We start from the raw sequence: 17697 nt of genomic DNA, 5'->3' as shown, positions 1-17697 counted from the left end.
GTCTGTCTGTGTGTGTCTCTGTCTGTCTGTCTGTCTGTGCATGTGTCTCTGTCTGTCTGTGCGTGTGTCTCTGTCTGTCTGTCTGTCTGTGTGTCTCTGTCTGTCTGTCTGTCTGTCTGTCTGTCTGTCTGTCTGTCTCTGTCTGCGCGTCTCTGTCTGTCTGTCTGTGTGTGTCTGTGCGTGTGTCTGTGCGTGTGTCTCTGTCTGTATGTCTGTGTGTGTCTGTCTGTGTCTCTGTCTGTCTGTCTGTGTGTCTCTGTCTGTCTGTGTGTCTCTGTCTGTGCCTGTGCGTGTGTCTCTGTCTGTCTGTCTGTGTGTGTCTGTGCGTGTGTTTCTGTCTGTCTGTCTGTGTGTCTGTGCGTGTGTCTCTGTCTGTCTGTCTGTGTGTCTCTGTCTGTCTGTGTGTGTGTGTCTCTGTCTGTCTGTCTGTCTGTCTGTCTGTCTGTCTGTCTGTCTGTCTGTCTGTCTGTCTGTCTGTGTCTCTGTCTGTGTCTCTGTGCGTGTGTCTCTGTCTGTATGTCTGTGTGTGTCTGTCTGTGTCTCTGTCTGTCTGTCTGTGTGTCTCTGTCTGTCTGTGTGTCTCTGTCTGTGCCTGTGCGTGTGTCTCTGTCTGTCTGTCTGTGTGTGTCTGTGCGTGTGTTTCTGTCTGTCTGTCTGTGTGTCTGTGCGTGTGTCTCTGTCTGTCTGTCTGTGTGTCTCTGTCTGTCTGTGTGTGTGTGTCTCTGTCTGTCTGTGTGTGTGTGTCTCTGTCTGTCTGTGTGTGTGTGTCTCTGTCTGTCTGTCTGTCTGTGTCTCTGTCTGTGTGTGTCTGTGTGTGTCTGCGCGTCTCTGCCTGTCTGTCTGTCTGCGCGTCTCTGCCTGTCTGTCTGCGCGTCTCTGCCTGTCAGTGTGTCTCTGTTGTGTGTCTCTGTCTGTGTGTCTATGTGTCTAGGTCTCTGCCTGTGTGTCTCGGTCTCTGCCTGTGTGTCTCTGTGTGCCTCTATGGGTCTGTCTGTCTGTCTGTATGTAAGTATGTCTGTGTCTGCGTCTGTCGCTGTCTGTCTGCGTCTGTCTGTGCGTGTGTCTCTGTCTGTCTGTGCGTGTGTCTCTGTCTGTCTGTCTGTCTGTGTGTCTGTGTGTCTCTGTCTGTGCGTGTGTCTCTGTCTGTCTGTCTGTCTCTGTCTGTGTCTGTGCGTGTGTCTCGGTCTGTCTGTCTGTCTGTCTGTGTGTCTGTGCGTGTGTCTCTGTCTGTATGTCTGTGTGTCTATGTGTCTAGGTCTCTGCCTGTGTGTCTCGGTCTCTGCCTGTGTGTCTCTGTGTGCCTCTATGGGTCTGTCTGTATGTAAGTATGTCTGTGTCTGCGTCTGTCGCTGTCTGTCTGTCTGTCTGTCTGTGTCTCTGTCTGTGTGTGTCTCTGTCTGTGTGTGTCTGTGTGTGTCTGCGCGTCTCTGCCTGTCTGTCTGTCTGTCTGCGCGTCTCTGCCTGTCTGTCTGCGCGTCTCTGCCTGTCAGTGTGTCTCTGTTGTGCGTCTCTGTCTGTGTGTCTATGTGTCTATTTTTATTTTTTTATTTCACCTTTATTTAACCAGGTAAGCCAGTTGAGAACAGGTTCTCATTTACAACTGCGACCTGGCCAAGATAAAGCAAAGTAGTGCAATAAAAACAACACAGAGTTACATATGGCGTAAAAAAAATAACATAAAGTCAGAAATACAACAGAAAATATATATACAGTGTGTGCAAATGTAGCAAGTTATGGAGGTAAGGCAATAAATAGGCTATAGTGCAGAATAATTACAATAGTATTAACACTGGAATGCTAGATGTGCAAGAGATTATGTGCAAATAGAGATACTGGGGTGCAAAAGAGCAAAATAAATAACAATATAGGGATGAGGTAGTTGGGTGGGCTAATTTCAGATGGGCTGTGTACAGGTGCAGTGATCGGTAAGGTGCTCTGACAACTGATGCTTAAAGTTATTGAGGGAGATAAGAGTCTCCAGCTTCAGAGATTTTTGCAATTCGTTCCAGTCATTGGCAGCAGAGAACTGGAAGGAATGGCGGCCAAAGGAGGTGTTGGCTTTGGGAATGACCAGTGAGATATACCTGCTGGAGCGCAGACTACGGGTGGGTGCTGCTATGGTGACCAATGAGCTAAGATAAGGCGGGGATTTGCCTAGCAGTGATTTATAGATAGCCTGGAGCCAGTGGGTTTGACGACGAACATGTAGTGAGGACCAGCCAACAAGAGCGTACAGGTCACAGTGGTGGGTAGTGTATGGGGCTTTGGAGACAAAACGGATGGCACTGTGATAGACTACATCCAATTTGCTGAGTAGAGTGTTGGAGGCTATTTTGTAAATGACATCGCCGAAGTCAAGGATCGGTAGGATAGTCAGTTTTACGAGGGCATGTTTGGCAGCATGAGTGAAGGAGGCTTTGTTGCGAAATAGGAAGCCGATTCTAGATTTAACTTTGGATTGGAGATTCTTTATGTGAGTCTGGAAGTTGAGTTTACAGTCTAACCAGACACCTAGATATTTGTAGTTGTCCACATACTCTAGGTCAGACCCGTCGAGAGTGGTGATTCTAGTCGGGTGGGCGGGTGCTAGCAGCGTTCGATTGAAAAGCATGCATTTAGTTTTACTAGTGTTTAAGAGCAGTTGAAGGCTACTGAAGGATTGTTGTATGGCATTGAAGCTCTTTTGGAGGTTTGTTAACACAGTGTCCAATGAAGGGCCAGATGTATACAAAATGGTGTCGTCTGCGTAGAGGTGGATCTGAGAGTCACCAGCAGCAAGAGCGACATCATTGATATACACGGAGAAAAGTGTCGGCCCAAGAATTGAACCCTGTGGCACCCCCATAGAGACTGCCATAGGTCCAGACAACAGGCCCTCCGATTTGACACACTGAACTCTATCTGAGAAGTAGTTGGTGAACCAGGCGAGGCAGTCATTTGAGAAACCAAGGCTATTTAGTCTGCCAATAAGAATGCGGTGGTTGACAGAGTCGAAAGCCTTGGCCAGGTCGATGAAGACGGCTGCACAGTACTGTCTATTATCAATCGCGGTTATAATATCGTTTAGGACCTTGAGCGTGGCTGAAGTGCACCCGTGACCAGCTCGGAAACCGGATTGCATAGCGGAGAAGGTACGGTGGTATTCGAAATGGTCGATGATCTGTTTGTTAACTTGGCTTTCGAATACTTTCGAAAGGCAGGGCAGGATGGATATAGGTCTGTAGCAGTTTGGATCTAGAGTGTCACCCCCTTTGAAGAGGGGGATGACCGCGGCAGCTTTCCAATCTCTGGGGATCTCAGACGTTATGAAAGAGAGGTTGAACAGACTAGTAATAGGGGTTGCGACAATTTCGGCGGCTAGTTTTAGAAAGAAAGGGTCCAGATTGTCTAGCCCAGCTGATTTGTAGGGGTCCAGATTTTGCAGCGCTTTCAAAACATCAGCTGTCTGAATTTGTGTGAAGGAGAAGCGGGGGGGGCATGGACAAGTTGCAGCAGAGGGTGCAGGGTTGGTGGCCGGGTTAGTGGTAGCCAGATGGAAAGCATGGCCAGCTGTAGCAAAATGCTTGTTGAAATTCTCGATTATTGTAGATTTATCGGTGGTGATAGTGTTTCCTAGCCTCAGTGCAGTGGGCAGCTGGGAGGAAGTGCTCTTATTCTCCATGGACTTTACAGTGTCCCAAAACTTTTTGGAGTTAGTGCTACAGGATGCAAATTTCTGTTTGAAAAAGTTAGCCTTTGCTTTCCTGACTGCTTGTGTATATTGGTTCCTAACTTCCCTGAAAAGTCTAGGTCTCTGCCTGTGTGTCTCGGTCTCTGCCTGTGTGTCTCTGTGTGCCTCTATGGGTCTGTCTGTCTATCTGTATGTAAGTATGTCTGTGTCTGCGTCTGTCGCTGTCTGTCTGCGTCTGTCTGTGCGTGTGTCTCTGTCTGTCTGTCTGTCTGTCTGTCTGTCTGTCTGTCTGTCTGTCTGTCTCTGTCTGTGTCTGTCTCTGTCTGTCTGTCTGTGTGTCTGTGCGTGTGTCTCTGTCTGTATGTCTGTGTGTCTAGGTCTCTGCCTGTGTGTCTCGGTCTCTGCCTGTGTGTCTCTGTGTGCCTCTATGGGTCTGTCTGTCTGTCTGTCTGTATGTAAGTATGTATGTGTCTGCGTCTGTCGCTGTCTGTCTGTGCGTGTGTCTCTGTCGGTCTGTCTGTCTGTGTGTCTGTCTGTCTCTGTGCGTGTGTCTCTGTCTGTCTGTCTGTCTGTCTGTCTGTCTGTCTGTCTGTCTGTCTCTGTCTGTGTCTGTGCGTGTGTCTCTGTCTGTCTGTCTGTGTCTCTGTCTGTATGTCTGTGTATGTCTGTCTGTGTGTCTCTGTCTGTCTGTCTGTCTGTGTGTCTCTGTGCGTGTGTCTCTGTCTGTATGTCTGTGTGTGTCTCTGTCTGTGTGTCTGTCTGTGTGTGTCTGTGTGTCTCTGTCTGTGCGTGTGTCTCTGTCTGTGCGTGTGTCTCTGTCTGTGCGTGTGTCTCTGTCTGTGCGTGTGTCTCTGTCTGTGCGTGTGTCTCTGTCTGTGCGTGTCTGTCTGTCTGTCTGTCTGTGTGTCTCTGTCTGTCTGTCTGTCTGTGTGTCTCTGTGCGTGTGTCTCTGTCTGTATGTCTGTGTGTGTCTCTGTCTGTGTGTCTGTCTGTGTGTGTCTGTGTGTCTCTGTCTGTCTCTGTCTGTGTGTCTCTGTCTGTGCGTGTGTCTCTGTCTGTGCGTGTGTCTCTGTCTGTGCGTGTGTCTCTGTCTGTGCGTGTGTCTCTGTCTGTGCGTGTGTCTCTGTCTGTGCGTGTCTGTCTGTCTGTCTGTCTGTCTGTGTGTCACTGTCTGTCTGTCTGTGCGTGTGTCTCTGTCTGTCTGTGCGTGTGTCTCTGTCTGTCTGTGCGTGTGTCTCTGTCTGTCTGTCTGTACGCGTGTCTCTGTCTGTCTGTGCGTGCGTGTGTCTCTGTCTGTCTGTCTGTGCGTGCGTGTGTCTCTGTCTGTCTGTCTGTGCGTGCGTGTGTCTCTGTCTGTCTGTCTGTGCGTGCGTGTGTCTCTGTCTGTCTGTCTGTGCGTGTGTCTCTGTCTGTCTGTCTGTGCGTGTGTCTCTGTCTGTGCGTGTGTCTCTGTCTGTGCGTGTGTCTCTGTCTGTGCGTGTGTCTCTGTCTGTGCGTGTGTCTCTGTCTGTGCGTGTGTCTCTGTCTGTGCGTGTGTCTCTGTCTGTGCGTGTCTGTCTGTCTGTCTGTGTGTCACTGTCTGTCTGTCTGTGCGTGTGTCTCTGTCTGTCTGTCTGTGTGTCACTGTCTGTCTGTCTGTGTGTCACTGTCTGTCTGTCTGTCTGTCTGTCTGTCTGTGTGTGTGTGTGTGTCTGTCTGTCTGTGTGTCTCTGTGCGTGTGTCTCTGTCTGTATGTCTGTGTGTGTCTCTGTCTGTGTGTCTGTCTGTGTGTGTCTGTGTGTCTCTGTCTGTCTCTGTCTGTGTGTCTCTGTCTGTGTGTCTCTGTCTGTGCGTGTGTCTCTGTCTGTGCGTGTGTCTCTGTCTGTGCGTGTGTCTCTGTCTGTGCGTGTGTCTCTGTCTGTGCGTGTGTCTCTGTCTGTGCGTGTGTCTGTCTGTGCCTGTCTGTCTGTCTGTGTGTCACTGTCTGTCTGTCTGTGCGTGTGTCTCTGTCTGTCTGTGCGTGTGTCTCTGTCTGTCTGTCTGTACGTGTGTCTCTGTCTGTCTGTGCGTGCGTGTGTCTCTGTCTGTCTGTCTGTGCGTGCGTGTGTCTCTGTCTGTCTGTCTGTGCGTGCGTGTGTCTCTGTCTGTCTGTCTGTGCGTGTGTCTCTGTCTGTCTGTCTGTGCGTGTGTCTCTGTCTGTCTGTGCGTGTGTCTCTGTCTGTGCGTGTGTCTCTGTCTGTGCGTGTGTCTCTGTCTGTGCGTGTGTCTCTGTCTGTGCGTGTGTCTCTGTCTGTGCGTGTGTCTCTGTCTGTGCGTGTGTCTCTGTCTGTGCGTGTGTCTCTGTCTGTGCGTGTGTCTCTGTCTGTGCGTGTGTCTCTGTCTGTGCGTGTCTGTCTGTCTGTCTGTGTGTCACTGTCTGTCTGTCTGTGTTTCACTGTCTGTCTGTCTGTGCGTGTGTCTCTGTCTGTCTGTCTGTGTGTCACTGTCTGTCTGTCTGTGTGTCACTGTCTGTCTGTCTGTCTGTCTGTCTGTCTGTCTGTCTGTGTGTGTGTGTCTGTCTGTCTGTGCATGTGTCTCTGTCTGTCTGTCGGTCTGTGTGTCTCTGTGTGTCTCTGTCTGTGCGTGTGTCTCGGTCTGTGCGTGTGTCTCGGTCTGTCTGTCTGTGTGTCTCTGTGCGTGTGTGGCTGTCTGTGCGTGTGTCTCTGTGCGTGTGTGGCTGTCTGTGCGTGTGACTCTGTCTGTCTGTCTGTGCGTGTGTGTCTCTGTCTGTGCGTCTGTCTCTGTCTGTGCGTGTGTCTCTGTCTGTGCGTCTGTCTCTGTCTGTGCGTCTGTCTCTGTCTGTGCGTCTGTCTCTGTCTGTGCGTCTGTCTCTGTCTGTGCGTCTGTCTCTGTCTGTGCGTCTGTCTCTGTCTGTGCGTCTGTCTCTGTCTGTCTGTGTGTCTCTGTCTGTGCGTGTGTCTCTGTCTGTGCGTGTCTGTCTGTCTGTGTGTCACTGTCTGTCTGTGTGTGTGTCACTGTCTGTCTGTCTGTGTGTCACTGTCTGTCTGTCACTGTCTGTCTGTCTGTCTGTCTGTCTGTCTGTCTGTCTGTCTGTCGGTCTGTCGGTCTGTGTGTCTCTGTGTGTCTCTGTCTGTGCGTGTGTCTCTGTCTGTGCGTGTGTCTCTGTCTGTGCGTGTGTCTCTGTCTGTCTGTCTGTCTGTCTGTCTGTGTGTCTCTGTGCGTGTGTCTCTGTCTGTCTGTCTGTCTGTCTGTCTGTGTGTCTCTGTGCGTGTGTCTCTGTGCGTGTGTGGCTGTCTGTGCGTGTGTCTCTGTGCGTGTGTGGCTGTCTGTGCGTGTGTCTCTGTCTGTCTGTCTGTGCGTGTGTCTCTGTCTGTCTGTCTGTCTGTCTGTGTCTGTCTGTCTGTCTGTCTGTGTGTCTGTGCGTGTCTCTGTGTGTGCGTGTGTCTCTGTCTGTGCGTGTCTGTCTGTCTGTGTGTCACTGTCTGTCTGTGTGTGTGTCACTGTCTGTCTGTCTGTGTGTCACTGTCTGTCTGTCTGTCTGTCTGTGTGTCACTGTCTGTCTGTGTGTGTGTCACTGTCTGTCTGTCTGTCTGTCTGTCTGTCTGTCTGTCTGTCTGTCTGTCTGTCTGTCTGTCTGTCTGTCTGTCTGTCTGTCTGTGTCTGTCTGTCTGTCTGTCTGTCTGTCGGTCTGTGTGTCTCTGTGTGTCTCTGTGTGTCTCTGTCTGTGCGTGTGTCTCTGTCTGTGCGTGTGTCTCTGTCTGTGCGTGTGTCTCTGTCTGTCTGTCTGTCTGTCTGTCTGTCTGTGTGTCTCTGTGCGTGTGTCTCTGTCTGTCTGTCTGTCTGTCTGTCTGTGTGTCTCTGTGCGTGTGTCTCTGTGCGTGTGTGGCTGTCTGTGCGTGTGTCTCTGTGCGTGTGTGGCTGTCTGTGCGTGTGTCTCTGTCTGTCTGTCTGTGCGTGTGTCTCTGTCTGTCTGTCTGTCTGTGTCTGTCTGTCTGTCTGTCTGTGTGTCTGTGCGTGTCTCTGTGTGTGCGTGTGTCTCTGTCTGTGCGTGTCTGTCTGTCTGTGTGTCACTGTCTGTCTGTCTGTGTGTCACTGTCTGTCTGTGTGTCACTGTATGTCTGTCTGTGTGTCACTGTCTGTCTGTGTGTCACTGTCTGTCTGTCTGTCGGTCTGTGTGTCTCTGTCTGTGCGTGTGTCTCTGTGTGTCTCTGTCTGTGCGTGTGTCTCTGTCTGTCTGTCTGTGCGTGTGTCTCTGTCTGTCTGTGCGTGTGTCTCTGTCTGTCTGTCTGTGCGTGTGTCTCTGTCGGTGTGTCTCTGTCTGTGCGTGTGTCTCTGTCTGTGCGTGTGTCTCTGTCTGTGCGTGTGTCTCTGTCTGTGCGTGTCTGTCTGTCTGTCTGTGTGTCACTGTCTGTCTGTCTGTGTGCCACTGTCTGTCTGTCTGTCTGTCTGTGCGTGTGTCTCTGTCTGTCTGTCTGTGCGTGTGTCTCTGTCTGTCTGTGTGTGTGTCTCTGTCTGTCTGTGTGTGTCTCTGTCTGTGCGTGTGTCTCTGTCTGTGCGTGTGTCTCTGTCTGTGTGTCTGTCTCTGTCTCTGTCTGTGTGTCTCTGTCTGTGCATGTGTCTCTGTCTGTGCGTGTCTGTCTGTCTGTGTGTCACTGTCTGTCTGTCTGTGTGTCACTGTATGTCTGTCTGTCTGTCTGTGTGTGTCTGTCTGTGCATGTGTCTCTGTCTGTCTGTCGGTCTGTGTGTCTCTGTGTGTCTCTGTCTGTGCGTGTGTCTCGGTCTGTGCGTGTGTCTCGGTCTGTCTGTCTGTGTGTCTCTGTGCGTGTGTCTCTGTGCGTGTGACTCTGTCTGTCTGTCTGTGCGTGTGTGTCTCTGTCTGTGTGTCTCTGTCTGTGCGTGTGTCTCTGTCTGTGCGTCTGTCTCTGTCTGTGTGTCTGTCTCTGTCTGTGTGTCTCTGTCTGTCTGTCTGTGTGTCTCTGTCTGTGCGTGTGTCTCTGTCTGTGCGTGTCTGTCTGTCTGTGTGTCACTGTCTGTCTGTCTGTGTGTCACTGTATGTCTGTCTGTGTGTCACTGTCTGTCTGTCACTGTCTGTCTGTCTGTCGGTCTGTGTGTCTCTGTCTGTGCGTGTGTCTCTGTCTGTGCGTGTCTCTGTCTGTCTGTCTGTGTCTCTCTGTGCGTGTGTGGCTGTCTGTGCGTGTGTCTCTGTCTGTGTGTCTGTCTCGGTCTGTGTGTCTGTCTCTGTCTGTCTGTCTCTGTCTGTGCGTGTGTGGCTGTCTGTGCGTGTGTCTCTGTCTGTCTGTCTGTGCGTGTGTCTCTGTCTGTCTGTCTGTGTGTCACTGTCTGTCTGTCTGTCTGTCTGTCTGTCTGTGTGTGTGTGTCTGTCTGTCTGTGTGTCTCTGTGCGTGTGTCTCTGTCTGTATGTCTGTGTGTGTCTCTGTCTGTGTGTCTGTCTGTGTGTGTCTGTGTGTCTCTGTCTGTCTCTGTCTGTGTGTCTCTGTCTGTGTGTCTCTGTCTGTGCGTGTGTCTCTGTCTGTGCGTGTGTCTCTGTCTGTGCGTGTGTCTCTGTCTGTGCGTGTGTCTCTGTCTGTGCGTGTGTCTCTGTCTGTGCGTGTGTCTCTGTCTGTGCGTGTGTCTCTGTCTGTGCGTGTGTCTCTGTCTGTGCGTGTGTCTGTCTGTGCCTGTCTGTCTGTCTGTCTGTGTGTCACTGTCTGTCTGTCTGTGCGTGTGTCTCTGTCTGTCTGTGCGTGTGTCTCTGTCTGTCTGTCTGTCTGTACGTGTGTCTCTGTCTGTCTGTGCGTGCGTGTGTCTCTGTCTGTCTGTCTGTGCGTGCGTGTGTCTCTGTCTGTCTGTCTGTGCGTGCGTGTGTCTCTGTCTGTCTGTCTGTGCGTGCGTGTGTCTCTGTCTGTCTGTCTGTGCGTGTGTCTCTGTCTGTCTGTCTGTGCGTGTGTCTCTGTCTGTCTGTGCGTGTGTCTCTGTCTGTGCGTGTGTCTCTGTCTGTGCGTGTGTCTCTGTCTGTGCGTGTGTCTCTGTCTGTGCGTGTGTCTCTGTCTGTGCGTGTGTCTCTGTCTGTGCGTGTGTCTCTGTCTGTGCGTGTGTCTCTGTCTGTGCGTGTCTGTCTGTCTGTCTGTGTGTCACTGTCTGTCTGTCTGTGCGTGTGTCTCTGTCTGTCTGTCTGTCTGTGTGTCACTGTCTGTCTGTCTGTGTGTCACTGTCTGTCTGTCTGTCTGTCTGTCTGTCTGTCTGTCTGTGTGTGTGTGTCTGTCTGTCTGTGTGTGTGTGTCTGTCTGTCTGTGCATGTGTCTCTGTCTGTCTGTCGGTCTGTGTGTCTCTGTGTGTCTCTGTCTGTGCGTGTGTCTCGGTCTGTCTGTCTGTGTGTCTCTGTGCGTGTGTGGCTGTCTGTGCGTGTGTCTCTGTGCGTGTGTGGCTGTCTGTGCGTGTGTCTCTGTGCGTGTGTGGCTGTCTGTGCGTGTGACTCTGTCTGTCTGTCTGTGCGTGTGTGTCTCTGTCTGTGCGTCTGTCTCTGTCTGTGCGTGTGTCTCTGTCTGTGCGTCTGTCTCTGTCTGTGCGTCTGTCTCTGTCTGTGCGTCTGTCTCTGTCTGTGCGTCTGTCTCTGTCTGTGCGTCTGTCTCTGTCTGTGCGTCTGTCTCTGTCTGTGCGTCTGTCTCTGTCTGTCTGTGTGTCTCTGTCTGTGCGTGTGTCTCTGTCTGTGCGTGTCTGTCTGTCTGTGTGTCACTGTCTGTCTGTGTGTGTGTCACTGTCTGTCTGTCTGTGTGTCACTGTCTGTCTGTCACTGTCTGTCTGTCTGTCTGTCTGTCTGTCTGTCGGTCTGTCGGTCTGTGTGTCTCTGTGTGTCTCTGTCTGTGCGTGTGTCTCTGTCTGTGCGTGTGTCTCTGTCTGTGCGTGTGTCTCTGTCTGTGCGTGTGTCTCTGTCTGTGCGTGTGTCTCTGTCTGTCTGTCTGTCTGTCTGTCTCTGTGCGTGTGTCTCTGTCTGTCTGTCTGTCTGTCTGTCTGTGTGTCTCTGTGCGTGTGTCTCTGTGCGTGTGTGGCTGTCTGTGCGTGTGTCTCTGTGCGTGTGTGGCTGTCTGTGCGTGTGTCTCTGTCTGTCTGTCTGTGCGTGTGTCTCTGTCTGTCTGTCTGTCTGTCTGTGTCTGTCTGTCTGTCTGTCTGTCTGTGTGTCTGTGCGTGTCTCTGTGTGTGCGTGTGTCTCTGTCTGTGCGTGTCTGTCTGTCTGTGTGTCACTGTCTGTCTGTGTGTGTGTCACTGTCTGTCTGTCTGTGTGTCACTGTCTGTCTGTCACTGTCTGTCTGTCTGTCTGTCTGTCTGTCTGTCTGTCTGTCTGTCTGTCTGTCTGTCTGTCGGTCTGTGTGTCTCTGTGTGTCTCTGTCTGTGCGTGTGTCTCTGTCTGTGCGTGTGTCTCTGTCTGTGCGTGTGTCTCTGTCTGTCTGTCTGTCTGTCTGTCTGTCTGTGTGTCTCTGTGCGTGTGTCTCTGTCTGTCTGTCTGTCTGTCTGTCTGTCTGTGTGTCTCTGTGCGTGTGTCTCTGTGCGTGTGTGGCTGTCTGTGCGTGTGTCTCTGTGCGTGTGTGGCTGTCTGTGCGTGTGTCTCTGTCTGTCTGTCTGTGCGTGTGTCTCTGTCTGTCTGTCTGTCTGTGTCTGTCTGTCTGTCTGTCTGTCTGTGTGTCTGTGCGTGTCTCTGTGTGTGCGTGTGTCTCTGTCTGTGCGTGTCTGTCTGTCTGTGTGTCACTGTCTGTCTGTCTGTGTGTCACTGTCTGTCTGTGTGTCACTGTATGTCTGTCTGTGTGTCACTGTCTGTCTGTCTGTGTGTCACTGTCTGTCTGTCTGTCTGTCGGTCTGTGTGTCTCTGTCTGTGCGTGTGTCTCTGTGTGTCTCTGTCTGTGCGTGTGTCTCTGTCTGTCTGTCTGTGCGTGTGTCTCTGTCTGTCTGTGCGTGTGTCTCTGTCTGTCTGTCTGTGCGTGTGTCTCTGTCGGTGTGTCTCTGTCTGTGCGTGTGTCTCTGTCTGTGCGTGTGTCTCTGTCTGTGCGTGTGTCTCTGTCTGTGCGTGTCTGTCTGTCTGTCTGTGTGTCACTGTCTGTCTGTCTGTGTGCCACTGTCTGTCTGTCTGTCTGTCTGTGCGTGTGTCTCTGTCTGTCTGTCTGTGCGTGTGTCTCTGTCTGTCTGTGTGTGTGTCTCTGTCTGTCTGTGTGTGTCTCTGTCTGTGCGTGTGTCTCTGTCTGTGCGTGTGTCTCTGTCTGTGTGTCTGTCTCTGTCTCTGTCTGTGTGTCTCTGTCTGTGCATGTGTCTCTGTCTGTGCGTGTCTGTCTGTCTGTGTGTCACTGTCTGTCTGTCTGTGTGTCACTGTATGTCTGTCTGTCTGTCTGTGTGTGTCTGTCTGTGCATGTGTCTCTGTCTGTCTGTCGGTCTGTGTGTCTCTGTGTGTCTCTGTCTGTGCGTGTGTCTCGGTCTGTGCGTGTGTCTCGGTCTGTCTGTCTGTGTGTCTCTGTGCGTGTGTCTCTGTGCGTGTGACTCTGTCTGTCTGTCTGTGCGTGTGTGTCTCTGTCTGTGTGTCTCTGTCTGTGCGTGTGTCTCTGTCTGTGCGTCTGTCTCTGTCTGTGTGTCTGTCTCTGTCTGTGTGTCTCTGTCTGTCTGTCTGTGTGTCTCTGTCTGTGCGTGTGTCTCTGTCTGTGCGTGTCTGTCTGTCTGTGTGTCACTGTCTGTCTGTCTGTGTCACTGTATGTCTGTCTGTGTGTCACTGTCTGTCTGTCACTGTCTGTCTGTCTGTCGGTCTGTGTGTCTCTGTCTGTGCGTGTGTCTCTGTCTGTGCGTGTCTCTGTCTGTCTGTCTGTGTCTCTCTGTGCGTGTGTGGCTGTCTGTGCGTGTGTCTCTGTCTGTGTGTCTGTCTCGGTCTGTGTGTCTGTCTGTCTCTGTCTGTGCGTGTGTGGCTGTCTGTGCGTGTGTCTCTGTCTGTCTGTCTGTCTGTCTGTCTGTGCGTGTGTCTCTGTCTGTCTGTCTGTCTGTCTGTCTGTCTGTGTGTCTGTGCGTGTCTCTGTGTGTGCGTGTGTCTCTGTGTGTCTCTGTCTGTGCGTGTGTCTCTGTCTGTGCGTGTGTCTCTGTCTGTGCGTGTGTCTCTGTCTGTGCGTGTGTCTCTGTCTGTCTGTCTGTCTGTGCGTGTGTCTCTGTCTGTCTGTGCGTGTGTCTCTGTCTGTCTGTGCGTGTCTGTGTCTCTGCGTCTCTGTCTGTGTGTCTGCATGTCTCTGTCTGTGTGTTTGTCTGTGTGTCTGTCTGTCTGTCTGTCTCTGTCTGTCTGTGTGTCTCTGTCTGTCTGTCTGTCTGTGTGTCTCTGTCTGTCTGTCTGTCTGCGTCTGCCGCAGTCTGTCTGTGTGTCTGCCGCAGTCTGTCTGTGTGTCTGCCGCAGTCTGTCTGTGTGTCTGCCGCAGTCTGTCTGTGTGTCTGCCGCAGTCTGTCTGTGTGTCTGCCGCAGTCTGTCTGTGTGTCTGCCGCAGTCTGTCTGTGTGTCTGTCTGTGTGTCTGTCCTGACCTGAAGTGGTTGACCACACTGGTCATGCTGAGAAAGGACAGGACAAAGGAGCCGGGCCGGCGGTCACTCTCCCTGATGAGGTAGCTGCCGGGGGTCCTGGCCTGCCGCAACCGCTCCTCAGCAATGGTCCGGTCCAGCTTCCCATGGTACCACCTGACACACACACACAGACAGGGAGGGAGGGAGAGAAACAGTCAGCCTCGGGTGACTAGGCCTACAGTTACACTATGTTGGACTCTGTATTCAGCTCACCATAAAAATAAAGTGTTGTTTTTTTTATCTTGGGGAGACATTGTCAACACGAAGGCTATGTGTTCTATTTAGCGTACCATCTAAGAAGACTCCAGGAGGGAGTGACATATGCACAGTAACACACAAACAAGGTCTTCGTGTAGGCTTGTTACACGGCATGACATTATTCAAACATACTTCAGCCTAATAGCCGTGCAAGTTCAAATTTGGTTCACGTCGTAAACACTATGAATAATTAAATCACTGAATTTATGAACAAATATGCTGGTGTCATTCATAAACTCTTTCACTACTCGACTATTCACTATTTCTCAATCAACCATTCTCAATTTGTCACACTTGTCCTCTCACACGCATAGACTCAATGGAGTCACATTCAATGAAAATTCTACTCGTTAGTCCATTCAGTCAATCATCATTCAGTGGTTAAAGCTGCAATATGTAACTTTTTGGGTGACCCGACCAAATTCACATAGAAATGGGAGTTATAGATCTGCCATTCTCATTGAAAGCAAGTCTAAGAAGCAGTAGATCTTTTTTATGCTTCCCGGTCTTAAGTTTTGTTTTTGTGTCTAACTTGCAGTTTTGTACAGCTGAAAATACAATATTTTTGGTTATGGAAAATATATTTCACAGCGGTTTAGATGGTACAATGACTCTACACTATACTTGCGTGTTTCGTCACAAACTGAAATTAGGCGAACTATTAGACATTTAGCAACCAGGAAATGGCGGAGCGATTTCTGCATAGTGCATCTTTAACACTCATTCATAAAAACACACTGATTCTTTGGGACTGACTCAAATAGCCTACTGCTAAACAATGACGCTGTAGTCCTAGTAGGCTGGGTCTTGACTGGGAGTGTTGTGGGCTTGACTTGGGACTTGCATAGCCTAAGTTTTGGGGATCTTGGTCTTACAGCCTTGCTCTTGGACTTGATAAAATGCCCTTGTCTTGTCTACACAAAACTAGACAACAGACTAAGAAACTGCACTAAGATTTTACCCTCTAGTATACCTAGAGCAGTCACTCTAAAACAGGCGAGAGGAGAGTGGAACGGAGCGCAAAACGCTAAGAACGTTTTAAGCTTCCGCCGCACCATTAAAACCAGGCTGCTTTTTAATTAAACAGTAGCTTTTCGAGCAACACTGGTTAAAATTTTAGCAGGTTACTGACTTAACACTCCTGCCAGATGGGGGAAAAATGTACATGCTGGCCCAGATTTGGGCTAGTGACCTCAGAAAAGGGGGCCTGGGGAGGCGAGATGAATGAGGTGCTGCAGTAGCTCTTTTCACACAGGACGTTAAGGGCTCCCATCTGGCTTAGAAGAGCAGGGGTCTGCACTTGTAAAAAAATAATGAGAATGTGAAGTCTGTGGTGTGGAGGCAGGCGTGCTGTGAAGGAGGAAATGGGCCAGTGGAGCTCCTGGGAGGGGGTTAGGGGACTGGCTAAAGGATTTGTGTGATGGAGAGAGTATTGAGGACAGACGTGAGAAGTGAGTGTGTGATTGAGAGAAGCGCTAAGGAGTAGGGCTATGGCTTAAGGAATGATTGAGAGCAGTGAGCGTTAGTGTGTCTGTGTGTGTGGACTGCGCTTAATATGTAGCTTACAGGTGGAGTGCATGTGAATAAACTAGGTGTGTGAAGTGAGAATAGGCTAAATCGGGTGCAACGTGACAGCCAAGCCAGGACCATTTCTAAGCAGTTTTAGGCAGTAGGTGTATGTGAGGGGTTAAAGGTCCAGAATTTGGTAGCTATAAGAGAAGCTGAGAGGTCAATCAGTGGCTGTCCGAGATACTATGATGGTGTTAGTGAAGTAGATATGCCGGTCAGGATGTGGTTCAATTCCATGTCAATCAAGGAAGTTGACATTTAAAACACTGAAAAATATCATTTAGCCATCAACTACTGATGGTAGGGCCGGCTCCCAGTTACTGAGATACAAAGAAGATATCTCGGTGCCATGGGCCTTGATGGGCAAGGGGTTGGAGGAGGGCTCAGGCAGACGGGGGCCTCTTCTCCCACCTTCTCAGTCCTCAGCCATATCTGTCAGCATGGACAAAACCAGACTGACTGTAGTACAGCGGAGTGGAGTGCCTCGCATAAAAACCAGGTTGGCCAGAACCAACAGTGTTGCTGCTGAATTGGAGGTTCAGGTTTTCCTGGAGCTCAGGCTCATTAATGAGACGCTCCAAACAGCCGAGAGAACGAGGCAGCCGTCAGAGAAGGAGGGAGAGAGAACGGACTCTGCTGTCGGTCAGAGTTTCGATGACTTGGAGTCTTCCCAACACTTCTGCCTCAAGTAAAGGTGACTTTTGGAACATACACCATGTGCCAGATTGAAAAGTCTATGTAGCCTAGGCCTACTGTAATTTCAAACTCTGAAAGAACTGTTGAAATTGCATCAAATGCATCTGTCCAGTATAGAGAACCATATTAGGCTACATTCACCCAACATTTGCTTGCAGCAAATATCCTACACCAGCCTGTACAGGGAACTCACTTATTACCTGCACCATGAGATGTGTGCACAGAGCATCCTCTCATCATCATACTTCACAGGCCAGGAGACAGTGGGGGTCCATCTTGAGGCAGCAGAGAGAGAGAGAGCTGTGCACTGATGGGCTTCCTTATTAAACCTTCCAGTAAGGTTGGGGTCAAAGCTCTGCTCTATAAAAAGGTCTACAGTAAACAGTGTGCAGATTTACAGTGAGTAGAGAGTGGAAATGCTAAGGCTGCAGAAGGTGGGTTCCCTACAGAGAAACTCCCCCCAGGCTGTGTTTCTGTCTTCCGGAGCTCAGCTGTACTGGCCTGCTACAGGTTGGACAGATGTCCAGGTATAGGCTACTGTATTAGCTGATGGGCTAAATCATACTGCAACTGCACCTGAGTGAATTAAATTAGCCTAGTATAGAACTGTCTATAGCTGTTGGTCACTATGGAGTCTGATAGTGGATGTGTGAGTCTAGAAAGATATGGCTGATCATTAGCGTAGCCGTGAACGTTTCTTTTCTCATACTGTATTCTTGCATACATTCAAAAGCTGCAATTCCTGCAGATATGATTAAACGTAATTTTTTAATCTTAGCGTTGGCAGTAGCGTTATAGGTTCGGGGGTGTCCGAAATATTTTTGCTATTTTCACAACCGGAATTATGGGTGCAGTAGCGCGAAAGAGCTTGGTTTTGTTGAATAAACAAGTTGTGGGTTTGTCGAGGCTTGGCCCCTCACTGGCCAATCAGAATGTGCTCCATGGCTAAATATGTGGTTGCTTCAAGTTGTGTATTTACGGTCTTTAATGTAGTGTGCTGTCATCAACTCCAATTCAAATGTTAGTCCGTTATAGCCTAGTTCGTTAAATAGCCTGCCCCATATTTGCTAAATATTTTGTTTGCAGTCAACACACTAATTGCATTGCTTCAATATGGAAATACATTGTTAAACATAGGCTAGAGCATTCACAGTAATATAGGGGCTAGGCCTTCTGTAAATTGCAGTCTGGACGTCGACATGCTAAACGTAGTCAATAAGCAAGATTACACTCACTAGGCTATTGATGAGGCCTATGAAGAATAATTCGAATAAAAACAAAATAACTTGTTTAAAAATAGGCTGTCTAAATACAGTTACACGCAATTGCACCCCATGAGCGTATAATACAGACAAGGCAACAGACTAAAAAGGAGGGTTTTACACACATTCAAACTTTTCACAGGAGCTGGATAAAGATCCAATATAAAGAGAAAAGGGAGAATGTCCACTCACCGTTATGACTGCTCGAAAATGTCATGTTTTAGAAACATCATGGAACCATCTTACAGATAATATTTGCACTTCTCCAGAAATACCAGACGAAATTGCATTTCATTCGAGCCATGTACATTCTCACTATAAACCCTTGGACGGTGAATCTTTCTAATACGTTTGTTTTTCATTTAATTTAACCAACAACAATATTTCTAAATAGGATCGGGTCAGAAGCATGATATCATAAATCGCATCTCTCGTTCCATGAGCATAAGGCAATGTGTGCACATGTAGGCCAAAGGGCTCTTCGGCAGGAGGCATGGATGTTTGTCCTATCCATTGAATATAGTTTATTAAATAGTATACACTAATCCTACAATTTAACAGTAAGGTCCAACAGATGAAAGTGGAAGATGTAATTAATTGTTCAACAAAATGATAAAGGAAAAACCATAAGCAGTCTATTGTAATAACTTTATGTTCCTAAACAGACTTCCTACAGTCACTGACACCTTTCA

The 17697-nt window shown here is 49.7% G+C and overlaps 1 protein-coding gene across 3 annotated transcripts in view; it reads right to left on the bottom strand.

The window, feature by feature from the left end:
• LOC311144866 (ras GTPase-activating protein 1-like) overlaps positions 1-17697 on the bottom strand; it is a 70588-nt gene that overhangs the window by 13273 nt on the left and 39618 nt on the right. For all 3 annotated transcript variants that reach the window (XM_084181020.1, XM_084181022.1, XM_084181021.1), the window contains one exon: positions 13182-13334. In XM_084181020.1, coding sequence (XP_084037146.1) covers positions 13182-13334 — 153 coding nt within the window. The remainder of the gene's footprint in view (positions 1-13181; positions 13335-17697) is intronic.

This window comes from Coregonus lavaretus (genome assembly GCF_964263955.1).
Source record: "Coregonus lavaretus genome assembly, chromosome: 17".
Lineage (NCBI taxonomy): Eukaryota > Metazoa > Chordata > Actinopteri > Salmoniformes > Salmonidae > Coregonus > Coregonus lavaretus.
Note: the sequence above shows the minus strand (reverse complement) of the source record. Positions and strands in the feature narration are given on the sequence as shown.